The following is a 16,351-nucleotide window of genomic DNA, read 5'->3' on the forward strand; positions in this document are numbered from 1 at the left end:
TTTTGATGTATTTTGGATCAGACCCTTTATGATTAGAAATAAGGGGAAACAATTCATGATGCCAAATCAGTGGGCATTTCTACAGGAAAAAAAAAATTGATTTCTTACCAGTGCCAATTCATACAATTATTACCTCCCTCTGTCCAGCAGTACAAATACTTCATCTACTTGCACTATTACTGCATGACAAGCATTAAAACAGGCCAAATTGACTATCACAGACTGTTTAAACACACCCAACCCTCTTCCATCCCCCCCAGCCCATGGACACATTTTTAATTTACACAAGACAAGAGGCATTTTAAAATTGAGACCTGCTCAGAGAAACCCTGCCGAGTTTCACAAATACAGAAGTAACGGGAAAGAGAATCAACAGGGACCAAAACCAGGAAGAAAACGTTACACCAAGACAGACGACATTGTGGTTCCTGACCTCCCAATGCTACGGGCTACAGCTAAGAGGTCTGTAGAAGTGTCTATTGCTTTTGCAAAGTTTGAGTCCCTTCAGGAGATTGCTCTCACTGTTTACTCTATCAGGCTGTGTATTTGCCCCACTGTTCCTAGTCCCACCAGCTGGGCAAAGCGACCCCACCAGCTCAGTTTATGGATATACTGATGGGTTTGGGGGGCTGGAATGTTTTAGGATGGCATCGGTCTGTTTGGGAGGGTCTCTCCTTGAGTCCGTGAGTTCACTCCTGAAGCAGGCCGAAAGGAGACTGTAGAGAAGGAACCAGAGAAAAGAAAAGATGAATGTACAGGACCCTTCACCAGCCACCACGAGAGAAACAGTCACTTTCCACCTTCATGATCATGGTATGGGCTTTGAAGGAGGGGAAAAGTAGACGTCTTAGCACCTACAGTGAGGGTATGCGACAGGGAGATTTAGAAAGCTGGAAAGCCCCAGGTACAAGTGAGTGCTAGGCAAGGAACAGAAAACAACTAGTTGATAGGGAAATCTGATTTGTGTCCCAGTCTCATAGGTGCAAATGGTGCTCTGATACTGTTCCCAGCGACAAATACAAGAGGAAAAAAAGCACTCAGCCAAAGGGGAAAAGGAGAGAGCCATTGAGCCCACTTCAAACTTCAATTACTTAAAAACCAGAAGCTGGTGCTAGGGAGAGAGGATGGTGCCTACTGTGAAAGGGCCATATTGATTACATCTCAACAAAGCCAGGGGATCCTCTGCACTAAAGCCGAGGGGTCCCTGCGGCCACCAGCTGATGTGGAAGGCACTGCACTCTCGGAGCCAGCAAAGCAAACGCAGCACATCTTGATACACCTAATCCCACACTTTTTCTTGCTTACTTTCATCTTGGCAATTCTCTAGTGAGAACGCTATCCAAGTGCCTGGAGTTCACTACACATGCAAGCACAGCACTACAAAACCAGATCAAACCATGCAAAAATCCACTATTAACTTCCACACCAAAAATGAGGATAACTAGGTGGAAATATGAAGAATACCTTCCCCACCAGCCCCCTCCCTCCCCATGACAGCAAGTGGCAGGGTCCTTGCAGCTCCCACCTCAGCTGGAGCACTCCAGGCACTGGATAGCTTGGCTCTGTCACACCTCACTTGTGAGGTTAATTCCCTCTCATCTGGATAATGAGCTGTGCTGCTCACTAAGTTGAAAGGCAGCCAGTAGGTAGCTGCAGCCCTGCTGATATGAGAGAAATGTTTGCTGGGATATGAGAGTCTGCTGGGACATAAGAGCCCTCTTCTTGATAGCCACCAGAAGACTTTGTGAAATCCCTTCAATCATGCTATAGCCAATTCAAATAGAGACTGTTCCGAAAACAGTGCTCAACAGGGTGAAACCCACCATGGGAAATTTTGTTGAATATGAAAAAGATTTTTTCCAGTGAAACCCTTAGAGACTGTGCAGATACTCCCTGGGAATATTGATGGTAAATGTATTTCACAGCAGACTATTGAAGAAACTTTCCCTCCTCAACAAGGCACAGACCACCTCTGCTATCTCTGGCAGCAGGGATCTTCTGGCAAGTCCATGTTTTAAACAATGGTGGCAGACCGTGAAAAGGAAGTCTTCTAAATAAACGTGTGTGCTGCTGTTCAAATATGGGCCCCAGGACTGGGCAGTGAAAAAGGAAGAACAGAAACTGCAGCTGAAAAAAAACTTCCCACCTATGATCATGAAGGTATTTGGCATAACAGTAGGTAAGAGAAAACCATGCACAAAGGAGCAAACAGAGAGAGGAGATGAGACAGAGAAAGATTGTGGTCTGGCACAATGTGGAGCATTGTAGTATCTTTGGTCATCTTGTGGTACACAAAGCTTTCTGTTTGTCACCAGATTTACCCTTTTTATTCCAGAACAGTAAGACAGTTGCATCTGCTGGCCTGCCAAATGCAATGCTGGTCTGTATGTGCATGAGAACAATTATACTGTTTTCCAAAGTGACTTGGATTTATTTTTTTAAAGCTACCTTTCACAATGATAATCTATCCTCTCTTTTCCTACTCTTCAAAAATGATGAAGCTTTCCATGTTGTAGGAATTAAAGGGAAACTTCTTCCCACACACCTAGATAGCTTTTCTATGTTAACCATTGCTCAGAAAAGTAAACTGAAAAATCAAGCAGTTCCTCCATCAAAGCTTGACTGTGGAGCACATGTGGACGCAGCTCCATTTTGAGAATAAAGACCCAAAGGCAACTCACAAACATCCCGGCCCCAGAGAGCCCTGCTGGGACCTACAGCTTCCTACATATTTGAACCTGCATATGCACTTTCCTAGCTCCCAGTTTTAGCATACACTTTGGATGAAAGCAAGCTGGGACTGAGTTTTGAGAGTACATCTCTACTTATAAAGTGAAAAGCATTTTCTTTTAAAGCCAGAACAGACCCACCAGGGAGTCACCGTGCTGCTGAGTTTGGCCAGCAGTGGCAGGACATCTCCCAGCAGCGTGCAGTTCACTGAACCTGCTTCACGCAAGGTTGCTCTTACTGAAACCAGTTCCTACAGAGTGTCTTCTCTCCCCATTCTCACATTGAGACCTGATGCTCCTTTACGATTCTTTTTTTGGAGTGCAATTGTGTCTAAGTCTTTTCAGCCTAAGTGCCCTTTAGCCTCAAACACATTCCTTCAGAAATTAAGTCATACTCTGGATTATTGAGGAAAAAACACCAGAACCCGACTGCACCTAAGAAGCTGTTGCTTGAACATGCATTTCAGCACAGAGGACCCTGCTTGATGGCAGGCTGTTGGCAGAGACAACTGCAGCAGCTCTGGACAAACACTGAAAGTTATTTTTCTCCCCACTCCTGGCACCCTTAAAAGCTCTTAATCTTTCTCCCCAGTATCTGAGCACACTCAGCAGCTGAGAAAAATCAGTATATAACTGGACAAGTGCCAGGAGACATGCCGAAAGAACTTTCATTAAATTAAATGTCTGGACTCATACACACTGGTCTTAAAGGTAACACAAATACCAACCTCAGTTGCCAGGATCCCATCCTATTGATATAGGAAGAATGAAAACAGTAATTATGGCAAAGCAACTGTCAGCACCAAGTGAAAGCTGTCATCTGCTGCCGTCCATTTCTGCTTACAAAACCATTTCTCAATTGAAATGGCTGTAGTTCAGGTGGAGCTTTGAAGACAAGCAGCTGAGCACACAGAGGCCGCAATGCCTAGCAGCTAGTAAATACAAGCTATAGTATATAGAAACAGTGCAGATGACTGATAAAATTCTCATTATTATTATTATTACTACTATGCGCCTCAGAAAAAAAGAGTCCAGAGCCCCTGGATGCTCCAGTCATTTTGGCATAAGGCTTTTTTTCACACCTCCACAAGACTCCAGCTGACACTAAAAACACACAGGTCGAAATGTGAACACATGCAGGGATCTGGCAGAAAGCCGTGGTATTGCAGAAGTCCTGAGACAAGGCCAAGGCACCGAAATAAATCCCTACAGGCTCAAGTGGGACTTATGTGGTGCCTTGGCCTCATGCTAACCTCTACAGAGGAATGAGTTATACCCGCAGCCTCTTGACGCGTGAGCTTACCAGCAGGAACGCATGAGATCCTAAGCACTACCGCTGGTGGCTACCTACAGCCCGAGAGCTATTTTCTGTCACCCGATACAGCAGGTGAAGCAATGCCCATGAATGACACTGCTTACGATCTGTCTGGGAAGTCATTCTCTGACCCAGTCTCTGTAACTGCAAAGCTTTGGGAACAGAGAGGAAAATAGAAACCAGGCACTTATTTGACCCTTCTTCTCCCTGTCCTCCTGCCACTTACACCACCCAAAGTAATCCTGGTGCAGCCCTGCCAGCCAAGTTCAGACAGGGACTACGTCTGCCCAGGTGGAAAGTTTCTCATGCGCAATGTGGAGAGTCAGTGACAAAGTACAGTTTTTAAAAACACTTTAAAAGTGCACGTGTAGAGTCTTTCTTTGAAGTGCCCGCTGGTCACAAAGCAATTCTTTCATATTTCATCCTTGCTCCTGGACTTTCAGCTTCTCTTTTTATAGCTGAGGAACCTATAGTATTTATACGCCACGGAGACACCAGCCCACCAACAGCACCAGAGATGCGCAGCAGTGGGGTCTGAGTGCTCGGCCATACTAGCGCTCACAGGCCTGGCTTCATGTGCTCTTGGCAAGATGCTCAGGTGGACACCCTGGAAAAGGTGTGGAGGTGGCTCCACGTTTGCTGCTGTTCCCACGGAGCAGACGAGAGAAGAGGACACCCACCCTGCACTCTCCAGCTCGGGCACACACGCGCATTGGGTTTCTGTCTGCAGGCTTTCAACAGCACTGCCTTGCTGTGCCTTGTTGTGCCTTCCAGTTGGAAGTCAGAAACAAGGCGCTGAGCCTGTCCTCGTTCACCCTCAAGGCCAAAAGGTGAATTGTGTGGGATGAGAGACTAGAGAGGGACCTTGCAAGCGGTCGGGACGTGCACTTGGGGAAGGACGACTGCTTTGTCCCATTGCACAGGTCGTGAAATCTGAATCTCAAACTCATAATCTCTCAAGTTCTGGCCCAGAAACTTGGCTTTGGCCAGACTCCTGGCATCAACTTCTAACAGCTCTGACCAGGGGGTTACAAGCAGCAATGCCCGTTGGAAAGGATTTTGCCAACGCAGTACTTTACGAGTGCTTGGCCCTCGTTTGAGCAGCACATCCCTACAAACAACTGTGCAGAAGCCTTCTGTGTCTCTCTCCTCTCTCCCCCTTCACACCATCCTCACTGCACAGGTCACTGCAAGCACGCTCATACTCACTGCTTCTGGAGCAAGTGCTGATGCTGCTGCTGCTGCTGCTGCCGGTAGGTCTCAATCGTGTGCTGGGGAAGGTACTGCATTAGTTCCAGGGACTCTTTGATCTTTAGCAGCATTTCATACGTCTCCCGTCCCCTCACCTGGATCATGAGAAAAAGAAAAGAGGGAAAAGAAAAGCCTTAAAGGACTGCATCTGTAACGACAGCCACCTTAGCGGGTTTTAGATAAAGTCATGTAAACAAACAGAGCAGGATGCAAATACTCTATTTATACTCTATGCATAAGCAATAAAACCGCTAAGCCTTATGCTAGAGGTACAGCAGATAATGTTGAAGAGCGATAATCTGACACTGCAGGCTAATGAACATCTTGGGGTTGTCATCTGGCTTGATGTAAATCTATGCCAACCAAAAGCGATATTCTGATCCAATCTGTTAGACAGAAAGTGTCTTTACCTGCCTCAGATGTAAGCAAATCTGGTGCTGAATCTTACATGCCTTGAGGAAAAAAAAGAGTACTTGAATTTGGGTGTTGGGTTTGGATCTCCCTTCTCCTCTCAGCACACCGTGGTTTGTGATTTATCCAGCTGAATGTGGCTCATGGGAAAGCAGCTAAACAGCCAATTACAGATACTTCTTGCTCTTTCTGATACACTTAATACAGCGTATTTCACTTCTCTCACTCCACAATGATGGCAATACATATAAAAGCCACAGAAACATCCACCTTTGTCAGCAAGACAACACCCGTTAGTTCTAGAGAAAGCTCAAATGCCACAGACCCAGAAATGACAGAGAAGGAAATCCAGTTAGGTCTCCAAAACAATGTTTCCACCAGGACAGACAGATTCCTTGGGATATTCTCATATGCCTTGCACAAGCCACTCTCAATCAGCAGCTAATGGGGTGGTTGTTTTTTTTTTTTCCCCCCCCTTGGAATATTTATTTAAAATAGATAGCTCTGGGGATTTAAAAAAAAAAAAAAAAAAAAAAGTATTCCACATCCCATCCTCAGTTCTCTCTGAGGTCTAGGTGAGCACCTGACTTGCCTCAAGGCACCCAGGAAGATACTAAACACAGGATAAAGGCAAAGATAGCAAGAACTCACCGGCAAGTATAATAGCTCATCATCTGGGGAACGTCTTTTTTTGATAGATGTCATCTGTATGCCATGAGTTCCTTGTCGAAAAGCTGGAAGAGAAACCCCAAAAGCATCCCATTAAAAAAAAAAAAAAAAAAAAAAAGGAAGAAAAAGAAAAAGAGAGAGAAAAAGAGAGAGATACAAGAGAGAGACACAGAGTGCATGGCCAACTCAAATCCACAGTGCTCTGAAAGGGTCTCTGCCTGAGCCACTCCAGAACTCTGCTTGCAGCTCCTGGCTCCAGAAGGCAGACACGACTTTACATGTGTTGGGTGGCCATACCGCCTGGGGAAACACATCAGCGAGGGAACACTGGGTATATGCAAAACCCCAGCAAGCTGTACCTAGAACAATCACTGGCTCTTTGCAGGAAAGACTGCGAGCTTTGGTATTACAGTGCTCACGGGCTGGCGGTGGATCAGTGATCCACAAAGGCGAGACAACAGGCGGGGAGCATGCAGAATTCGCTGCGAAAACGAAGCCCCCCTCCAATCTGCCTCCTGTTAAAACCTGCTGCCTTGCTGTTCAGCCTAGTGCCATCATTGAGCATATGTGGAAAACCAAAGCTGGGTTTCCACATCTTGCATGTCTGATGAGTACGTTGCAATCCTTAGAGCACAGAGAGAGGCCGCTTGCCAAAGCACCTCCGATGCACAGCAGGGTTTATGTGCAGTCTTAACCTAGATCCCTGTGCCTGGAAGACACATGCCACAGCACGAGACACTAGCTAGAAGGAGCAGAGAATGACAGCACAGTCCCAAACAAGCAGTAAAAGTTCAAAAAGTGGTTACGGGGTCCCAACCGTGTACCTTGAGGGTGGCACACCCTCCAGCCACTGCTGGTGTGGCTAATCTAACACAGGCAGCGCTGCAAGGGAGCCCACAAACCCAGACTGTCAAATGCCGTTTTGTGAACACCAGCTCATTTTTCAGGCTGATTCATCCTGGGAGAACAGACGTCTAATGCCCTCCTGCCTCCAAGCCCATGCACAGCACCACTCCGTCCCCGCGGCACAGGCGCCGGGGCCGCACCTGCACCCGGTGACAGCACGATCTGCAATCTGCCCAGCTCTGCCCCCTACTTACGGCGCTTCGTACCATCACCATTCTTTGTGCTGTCGGAGACTTGCTGCTTGCGGATGCTGTCCTCATCTGCTTTGCGATCTCTGCCTGGGCAAGCGCAAATGCGGGCTTCAAAACATCGACGGCCCAAGACTTGCCCACTGGGAAGAGAGGTGAAAGAGGAAACGTCAGCTGCCAGCTCAGATGGCGGCCAGCAGCATCCCTCAACTTCACGCCAGACTATGCACAGACAAACCCAAACCTCCCATTTCCCAGTCAGCATGTCCCAGCTGTTGGGCAACTCCCACCTGCAAAGATTTGGAAAATATCCTATGGCCCCTTGCATCAAACTGTCCCTAAGGATATGCAATGTTGCCCCGAGCAGAAGAGGACGCAGAAGGCCACCTCTCAAGCAGAGGGCTACACTCGCGATGCACTGCTTACTCTCTGGTTTCCAGTGTCACAATGATGAGGATCGGGCGACGGTTCATCCCTCCCACGCAGCTACTGTTACACATGAAGTTGTACAAGACTGTCGTGAACTCCGTACCAACCTGGATGAGACAAAGAGGATGAGCAGAAGAGATGGTAGATGGAAAGCTCTACTTTTTCCAGGCTCTCCTCTTGTACTCCCACAGCTGTGCTACAATCAGACTAGCATGAAATAGGCCCCACCACAAGGCTTCCTTAAAAGAGATGAAGAACTCCTGCTCTCAATGGATAAAGAGAGTGTTTAAAAGCTCATTTCTGACAAAGAGGAAGAACGGCTTCATCGTGATGAGGACCGGGAAAGCACCCGACTCCTTTGACTAGGGTTACAACCCCCACCCCTTTGTGTTCTGGGATGCCACCACCCTGAGCTCACAACATACCTGGGGCGGCTCGTAGGGGACCAGCACACTCTGCCTCCCGGTGATGGGGTCTTCTACATACTGGGCATGGCTGTTCCCTTCCACCCTGATCAGGTGGCTGGGAGGCGCAATCTGCCCTGCAAGGGCAAGGAGGCAAAAAACAAGAGACACCGTTCAGTGAAGCAAGCTCACGCGCAGGGCAGCAAGATCTTCCACCAAGAGAAATCCCCGCACCTGGCCCCAGAGGTCTAGCAGAGCACACATGTGCCTCCCAGCCCTTAAAGCATCCCTTCTGCCCACTGACAGACATGAAAGGCAATGCAGACTTTTCTCAAGCTCACACTGGACACTTGTGAGTAAACTTGAACACGGGCTTCCCAAGATCCCAGACTAAGCGAGCCCAAACATCAACTGAATGGCAGCTCACAGCAACTCTTTGAGCAGATAACACCATGTGGATTTTCACACTTTCACACTTTTCCTCCCCCTAATGTGTACACAAAGCAAATTCCTTCAAGTCTCAGTCCCTACTCTTTTCCCCATCAACTGCTAGCCCTCTTCTGTTCCCTCCCATCAGTCTTGATCCTAAGGAGCTAGAAAAGATTCAAGCAGCAGGAGAATATGCATTTAATTAATGGTCAGCTTGAAAAATCACACTTGCTTACAGCAGCAGCAGAAAGGAACATGATCATCTTTGTTTCTAGGCCCCTTTCCAATAATTTAAAAAAATAGTTTCCTTCCCGCAAGTTTTCTTCAGTGTTTCTACAACATACAACTAAATTCTGAGGAGAGAAGCCTGTTATGAGTTCATCCAAAGAATTTGTTTTGTGTTTGAACTGTTCATTTCTTACTTGAAATGCAGCATATTTCTAGAGAAATAATTATTTCAGAATAATAATTTATAGTTTTAGGTTTTTTCTTTCTTAAAACTCCATCACTGAACCAGGTATCAACCCTCAAAAAATCCAGTTCTGTCAGAAAAACACTTTCTAATATGAAAAACTATTTCAAAAGAACTGTCTCTCTCCACTCTGATTTTACACTCCGAAGTCCTTGCTTATTTTTGGGCTTGTCTAGCTGGCTGCATTGTAACCAGTAAAGGGATCCAGGCTCCTGAGACATCCTGCTAACCGACACCAACCAGGTTTTTTTACAGGAGGAGATAAATAATGCACATAGAATAAAACATGCCCATCTGAACCTATGTGAACTTAAGCGGCCAAGGCAAAACAGAGCCCAGCCCATGAGTTTGCAGAAAACCCCAGGACATTTTTAAAACAGCTGCTACTTCACTAACATGAAGAGAAGCAAGTAAAAGATTAAAACATTAGTATTGAACCGATAGTGTTAAATGCACAGGAAGGTTGCCTACAGTAGATGCCTGCAGTAACGCGCTTAGTGTTATCCTGCTAGAGATAAACAGCCCCTCCGTCTTTGAGGCGTGGATTAAGGACTGGAGATGATATTGCATCCTGTTACCAGATCCCTGTCCCAGCGACATGGAAGCTCATTCCTGAGCACAAGAACAGCTGCTTCTCATCACAGGAACAAAAGCGGAGCAGGGAAAGGCTGCCAGAAGGGCACTGCCTGCCATGGGGACAGACATCCACCCAACCTGGGCAGGCGTGAGGTTTATTTTGGTACTTTCTTCCCAAGGACGTGCTTGCACAGGGACAGCTAAAGCATAGTATGAAGCTTCCTGCTAAGCATGGGAAATAAAAAAAAAAAAAATAGCTGCACAAGACGTTGCAGGGAGGTCTGCTTCCAGCGGGTTTGCTGTGAAGCTGCCGCCAAATCCCCGCACAGGCCACTCATTAGCCAAGCAGCTTTGGAGAGGGGCTGCCAGCAAAGCACTGTCCTCCTTACCCTCGTTGAACTCCCGGCTCAGCTCGTGGTTCGGGCAGCGTTTGACCACTTCGGTGACATGTTCAGCTTTCTTGTAGACCGGCATAGCCCTGATGACAGCTCCCTGAGGTGGCGGCGTCATCACTTTGATCTGGATGGGACATGTCTTGGCGATCTGGCAGTATAGCTTTTTCAGTTCGGTGGAATACTGGACAGGGGAAAAGAGCAAGAGAGAGTCAGGATGTTCAGCTAGAGGTGGAGGCATGCCATAAGGGTGGAGATTGCACACGTAGCCGAATGCATCAGCTACTGCATGTGCATTGCATTTTTTCACACAACAGCCACACTTCCAGACAAGCGGCAAAACCCCTAGACCTTTACTTGTTTTAGAATAGCAGAGTATAAATCTACAGATCAGTTTTCCCAAAGGCAAAAATCTTCAGATAAAGAGCACTGCTTTTACATGAACAAATACAGCCTTTATTTCTCTTGGGCACATACCCCCCTCTTCCCACCTAACAAAATGGACACTATTCTTTTCACAACACACTGTAATCCTGGAAGCACTGGAAACCACTCATATAAAGTGTTTCATCCTGTTTTATAAGAAGCCCTCTTACTTTTGCAGAGGGGTGAAATAAAAACATGAACCTTGGAATTGAACAGTACTTGAAAGCAAGACCCTAACCAATTTGGGAGTTGTAACAAATCTGATGTTTCAGTCATCTTTTAAAAGCATCTCACACCTCTGCTGACCACTTCTGTAACAATCTCCACACTTCTAAACTCAAAGCATTATGTCCACGAAAGAGGTAAAAAATAAAATAATAAAGATTTTTTTTTTCTTTTTTTTTAAATAATCAAGGCTCAGAAGACCTGAACAGTCCAAAGCCCAGGTCTGTGGTGGGACCTAGAGCACAACCCAGCAGTTGGCTTCAAAAGGGAGGTCCTGGGGTGTGCAATGAATACCTGGAGCAGAACAAGATGTTGTTATTCACTGTGCTGATTTGGAGCATATTAGATTGCCTCTTTTAAGATGTTCCCCACTAAAGCAGTAACACTGGTGCAGGATTTTCCTGAAGTGTGTTCACATCTGGAAACCTTTACTCAGCAAAGCATGGAGGCATGGGCTGAAGTCATTGGTTTCTGTTCAAAAACCCTCACTGAAATAAAGACACGTGCTAAAGGAATGGTTGAAACTCTTATATGGTTCAGTACAGTGTAACCTGAACCCATTTTTCTGGATGTCCCCCATGAAGGAGACTCTCCAGTCTCCTCTGCTGTACAAGGTTCTTTCAAAATACGGCAGTTTTTGTCAGTACCCCACTCCAGAGGCATTCAGTTTTCTCCTGGTGCTCAGACATTCGCAAGTGCAGAGCTCTCCCAGTAACTCTAACCACGTAACCCACAGGAATTGCTGGCATTTCCCCACTTCCATCTCTTTGGTTCTTGCAGAGAAAGAAAAGTGAAAGCCCCAAGGTGGTTGTTTTCTCAAAAAACATCTCTAGCAGCCATGGCTGATACAGCCCCGGTCCCAACTGTTCGAACAGAGCACCAACAGGTTCATACAGGTCAAGAGCACGACGTGGCCATCCGCCCTGCCGGGATGGGAAGAGCCGGCGCATGCATGGGTGGGTGGCGGGTGACGTGGCAACAGAAGGATTAGCCAGCGATATTCAGGGATTATTTGCATTTCAAAGTGTACACATTGCTAACATAGGAAAAACCAAAGTTGGGAGAGACACTGGGGAGGAGAGAGGGATTAAAAATAAGCCAAGCCCGTCCCTTCCCTCCTCACTCAACGCCACCCTGCCATATGGCAGAGAAGATGCTACAGATATTTAAGCTAAGGAAAAAAAAAAAAAAAAAAAAATCTTTAAAATGCAAAGGCCAAATTGTGCAATGTATTTTATGTGCCTGCAGGCTAGAGATTAAACCCACAAAGGATTTAGCCAGCCCGCGGAAACGGGGAACATGCCAAACAATTACAAAAAAGAAGTTGCGAAACAGATCTAGATGGTGATTTATATCGTACATCTTTTTAACCTGAAATTCCTTATTGTTTTTTAATTAAAAAGCAATTCCTTACTGAAGGTAAGAGTGAGCTCACTATGTTGTCTTTTCATCTCAAGAGGTAGAAAAAGAATCACTTATATTTGAAAGAGGAAGAAAATTTAGAAAGCATTGTTTCCCTCAACACATCAGTTTGCTAATAGCGTTGTGAAGGTTTCAAGGACAGAAAGCCTCAAAAATCTCAAAAAGCCATCTAAACGCTTGGATGCCTTAACATCACTGAAGTGTAAAGAAATTGGGCACCCAAAGGTGATGAGCCGAAATGAAAGCATAAATATGGAAGTGCGATGGCGCAGGGCACAGCACACGCCAGGAGCCAACGTGTCTGATGTCTGCAGGCATTCGGAGAATTGAACAAATGGAAGGAGATACACGCCCCTCAGTCATGGATCGGGGTGTTGGTGCTGACTGTAGTTTTATGTATAATATCTTCAAAGACAGAAAGCTGGAGTTACAAGAAGGGAAAAAAAGAAATAATCACTGCTTTCAGAAGGACAGGAAAAGTGCCTGACTCCAGCATGAATACCGAGGCTCCAGGTCAAACAGCGTGGCCCCTCTGTCAGCAAGGGAAGGGATCTGCTCCTCGCCCACCCTTCAGCACCCCAACTGCCAAACCCCTTTGGCTACAACCAGCAAGGAAGGCATCAGACCTGCAGCTTAAATTCACAGAAAGTAAACAGCCAACGGCTAACAGGTTATGATGAACAAGCCTGTCCAACAAAGAAATATATATATGTCCCCCAAACACAGGGCAGACTTAAGAGCTGCAGGCTCTGGCCAACACCTTGAACTTGGCATGTCAGAGAAGGAGCGTGACCAGGAGCCCACCTCTGCTTCGGGACAGGGTCAGGGCACAGGGAAGCGAGCAGCAGCACCCAGCAGAGGTGGATGAGACAGCAGGAGGGCTGCGCTGCCTTTTTGTTACCCGATTGCAAGAGGAGTTCAAGCTTCATGGGCACTACACAGGACTCGGGGCCGTAGCATGTGGCCGTGATTTCATATCTACCTCAGGCACAGCCGCTGTGAGCGTGCAATCGCTGAGCGGCCGGTCATTTAACACCGGTGTAAATCTGTCCACGGGGTACCTGCTGTCAGACAGTAAGGGGCTTGAGTTTCCCATCCTGCCAACTTTGCCGCAACCGTGGGTAACCTGACGCCCAGCCATCTATTGGCATAAATAGATGTGAACAACTAGGTCATGGTGACTTCGTACTGGATCAGTGATAATCGCTATATCCATGCAGCAAGACAGGTTATTGTATATAGATTTCAAAGCAAATAAGCATCAGAAAAAAACCCTGAGGCAGGAGCTGTCTGTGCATTCAGAGAGTGCCTGCAAGCAAGGGTCGCCCCTCTTGGCACAGGTGCCTCTCCCCAGCGGTCCCCAAACCGCCCCACCTCGCAGAAGGTGACAGTCCCCCTGCCCACCATTTTGCTACGGGAACTGACAGACGCTTACTGTATGAAGGGTAAGATCATGAGATCAACAATTCCCAGAAATCCAGAGTCTGACTATTAGTCAACGCACTTCTGTTACTTGCTAGTGTAGGAAAATTCAATTAATTAGGAGCAAAAATACCAAAAATGAGCTGGACCCAATCAACAAACCTGTCCTTTAGCGAGATGACAGCAGGCATGATCTAGCAGCAGCAACAAAAGCTGCGCCAACAGCCTGAGGAGTGTGAACACCACTTCTACCAGACTTACAGGTCAGAAAGTTATTTAAAACAAAAGAGCGGAGCTTGGCGACGTGTTACCCGTTCGAGAGGGAGAGGAAAGAGCTTTGGCTCAGACTTTTCTTTGGGGTTCGAGTGCTGCACGTCATGCCCAAATAAGCAGACTTCAAGAGATTGCTAAGAACAACAGTGAATTTAGCTTTTTCCTTAATAATATGTTTTAAAAGGAAAGGAGAAAACATTCCAGCGCCTGCAGCCCTGCCCTCCCCACCTGCCTGTGCAGACATACTGTATTACCCACTCTTGGCACCCTGGCTGGTAATTCAGTATCACAAAACACACACGCCAGCTACCATCAGGCAACACCTGTCTGATTTCTCAGCAAGCCCCTTCTCCAGAAGGTGTGTCAACAAAGGGTTTAAAGGAGAAAACAAAACACTTTTCACCTCTGAAATGAAGAAATTTTGCTAGAAAGGACAGAAGCCTCCTGGAAATAAGTGCTGGGTGCAATACAAGCTGCAATGGCTTTTCACTGAGCGTTCAGTTCCCCTGCAAAATTCTGATGCAGCAAAATCCCCAAAGCACTACTTTGGAAATCTACCTCTAATGTTGGTCTTACCATCTGATCTAGCTGAGGGATTACGCCCTTAAGTCTTTAAAAGGAGCAGGGTTCAGCCAGCTCTGCGAATGCTGACTGATGTCAACTTGAAGGTGATCCCAGAGCCTGGCTTATGGCATGACAGCTCCCTGAGTGCCTTCTGCTCAGACCAACAGGTCTTTTAAATCTTTTGCAAACTTCTTTCAAGAAGTCACGTTTTAGTTCAACTCATTTAAACACTAGATTCATTTTACTTGACGTTTTCAAAGCCGTCAGTCAGCTGTGCTTTCTCCCCTATCAAACTAACTCCAAGAAGGAGAAAAAAGAACAGGTTAGAAGAGTGGGAAAGCAACATTTACTTGCACCAAAGAATTTGCAGATGAGAAAAACAAGTCACAAAGAAATAGAAAGTCACCTGCATAAGGTTTATTCATTTAGGAGAAAAAAGGCAGTGGGAAGAAAGGAAGTTACCTACTAAGAATAAAAATTGAGATTTACCCATGCACCTTAAATGTTTTCGCTTTGATGAACAGCGATTTAACCTTTCATTCACAAAAAACTGCTGGGGGCATGGGGGTACACCAGATACACATCTGTGCACATGCACACACACTCTTAGGAACTGACTTGTACCCAGCTGACGCTCAGCGGGGAAGCCCAAGAAGAGCTCTAACAGGATTGCTGCGGACATGGACGTCTACTGCCAGATTTAACCTTCGGCTCAGCATAACCTTCACCCCACCACTTAGTAGCTGACTTGTTGCAGCTCCAGTTTGAGGTCCTTTATCTCATCAGGCTCCAGAGAAAAGCGGACAGCTTGCTGCTAGCGGATATAGCAGGCATTCAAACCAGGCACGACAGACAGGTCCAGCGATCATTAGCCCCAACGTGCCTACATATCCACCACGTGTGACGACAATCCCCAGACTCACAGCCCACCGCACCAGCGAGACGCGCCTGTGAGCATCCCCTGCCTGAAGGGGAAACCACCATGCGACGGCTGGATAGGATGGGCGCGGGAGGGGATGCTGACACAGCCCCACAAGTGGTTTGCAGACATTAACCAAACTTCTCCACCCCGGGGGCAAAGGAAGAACCATGTCACCCTCTTTTCCCCCCTGAGGAAGGGCAGCGATTCACCCAAGGGCGCCCGCCTTTGCGGAGACTTAAACTTCATTTTCCCCTTGAGCTCCTCTGCCCCCTCCCCGTCCCAGCCGCCGCGTGTCCCGCGCCTTGCCAGGCGCGCACGAATGGTGCTGATGAGCTATTAAAATCCTTCCTCCGAGCGCTTTTCCCCAGGAGCCGCAGCCAAAGGCCGCCTGTTGCCACCTGTCAGTCGCAGGGATTAATTACCTGCGCCGGGCTGGGAGCGGCACATTCCTCCCCAGCCTCACCCTCTGAGATGTTGACATCAGGCAGGTGGGCCCCGCGTCCCCCCGGCCGGCAGCACGGAGGGGACGGCGGAGGGGGGGACACGACCCACGAGCTGCATGGGGACGGGCAGCACCAGCACCATGTAAACCGCCAGAGAAACGGGAGAAGCGGCGAGGAGCATGTCGGTGCAGCTCCGTGCTGCCCCGGGGCAGGCGGCACTCCCCACGCCAGACCGGACGCCGGTGGCAGCTGGTGCTGCACCTTGGAAACCTTAGTGGGGAAAAAAAATTATATATATATATGTGTGTGTGTGTGTGTGTTGACCTGCTTAGGTAAACGGGGAAGGGGAGGGGTGGCAGGGAGGAGAACAGAGAAACGTAGCCTGCGGACAAGGATTCAGCGGGACGGTGCCCGGTGTGCCGGATCCCCTCCTTGCATGCAGCCCCGCGGGGCAGCCGCTCGCCCTCTCCCCACCGGCTGTGG

General features: G+C 47.5%; 1 protein-coding gene across 2 annotated transcripts in view; it reads right to left on the minus strand.

Moving 5' to 3' along the window:
- TP63 (tumor protein p63) overlaps positions 1-16,351 on the minus strand; it is a 69,944-nt gene that overhangs the window by 10,482 nt on the left and 43,111 nt on the right. The window contains exons 3-8 of one of the 2 annotated variants that reach the window (XM_009584555.1): positions 10,169-10,355; positions 8,324-8,439; positions 7,896-8,005; positions 7,476-7,612; positions 6,358-6,440; positions 5,254-5,390 (exon numbers count right to left, since the gene is read on the minus strand). In XM_009584555.1, the coding sequence (XP_009582850.1) occupies positions 5,254-5,390; positions 6,358-6,440; positions 7,476-7,612; positions 7,896-8,005; positions 8,324-8,439; positions 10,169-10,355 (770 nt within the window). The remainder of the gene's footprint in view (positions 1-5,253; positions 5,391-6,357; positions 6,441-7,475; positions 7,613-7,895; positions 8,006-8,323; positions 8,440-10,168; positions 10,356-16,351) is intronic. The other variant, XM_009584556.1, reaches the window with a different exon arrangement.

This window comes from Fulmarus glacialis, unplaced genomic scaffold, assembly GCF_000690835.1.
Source record: "Fulmarus glacialis isolate BGI_N327 unplaced genomic scaffold, ASM69083v1 scaffold10309, whole genome shotgun sequence".
Classification (NCBI taxonomy): Eukaryota; Metazoa; Chordata; class Aves; order Procellariiformes; family Procellariidae; genus Fulmarus; species Fulmarus glacialis.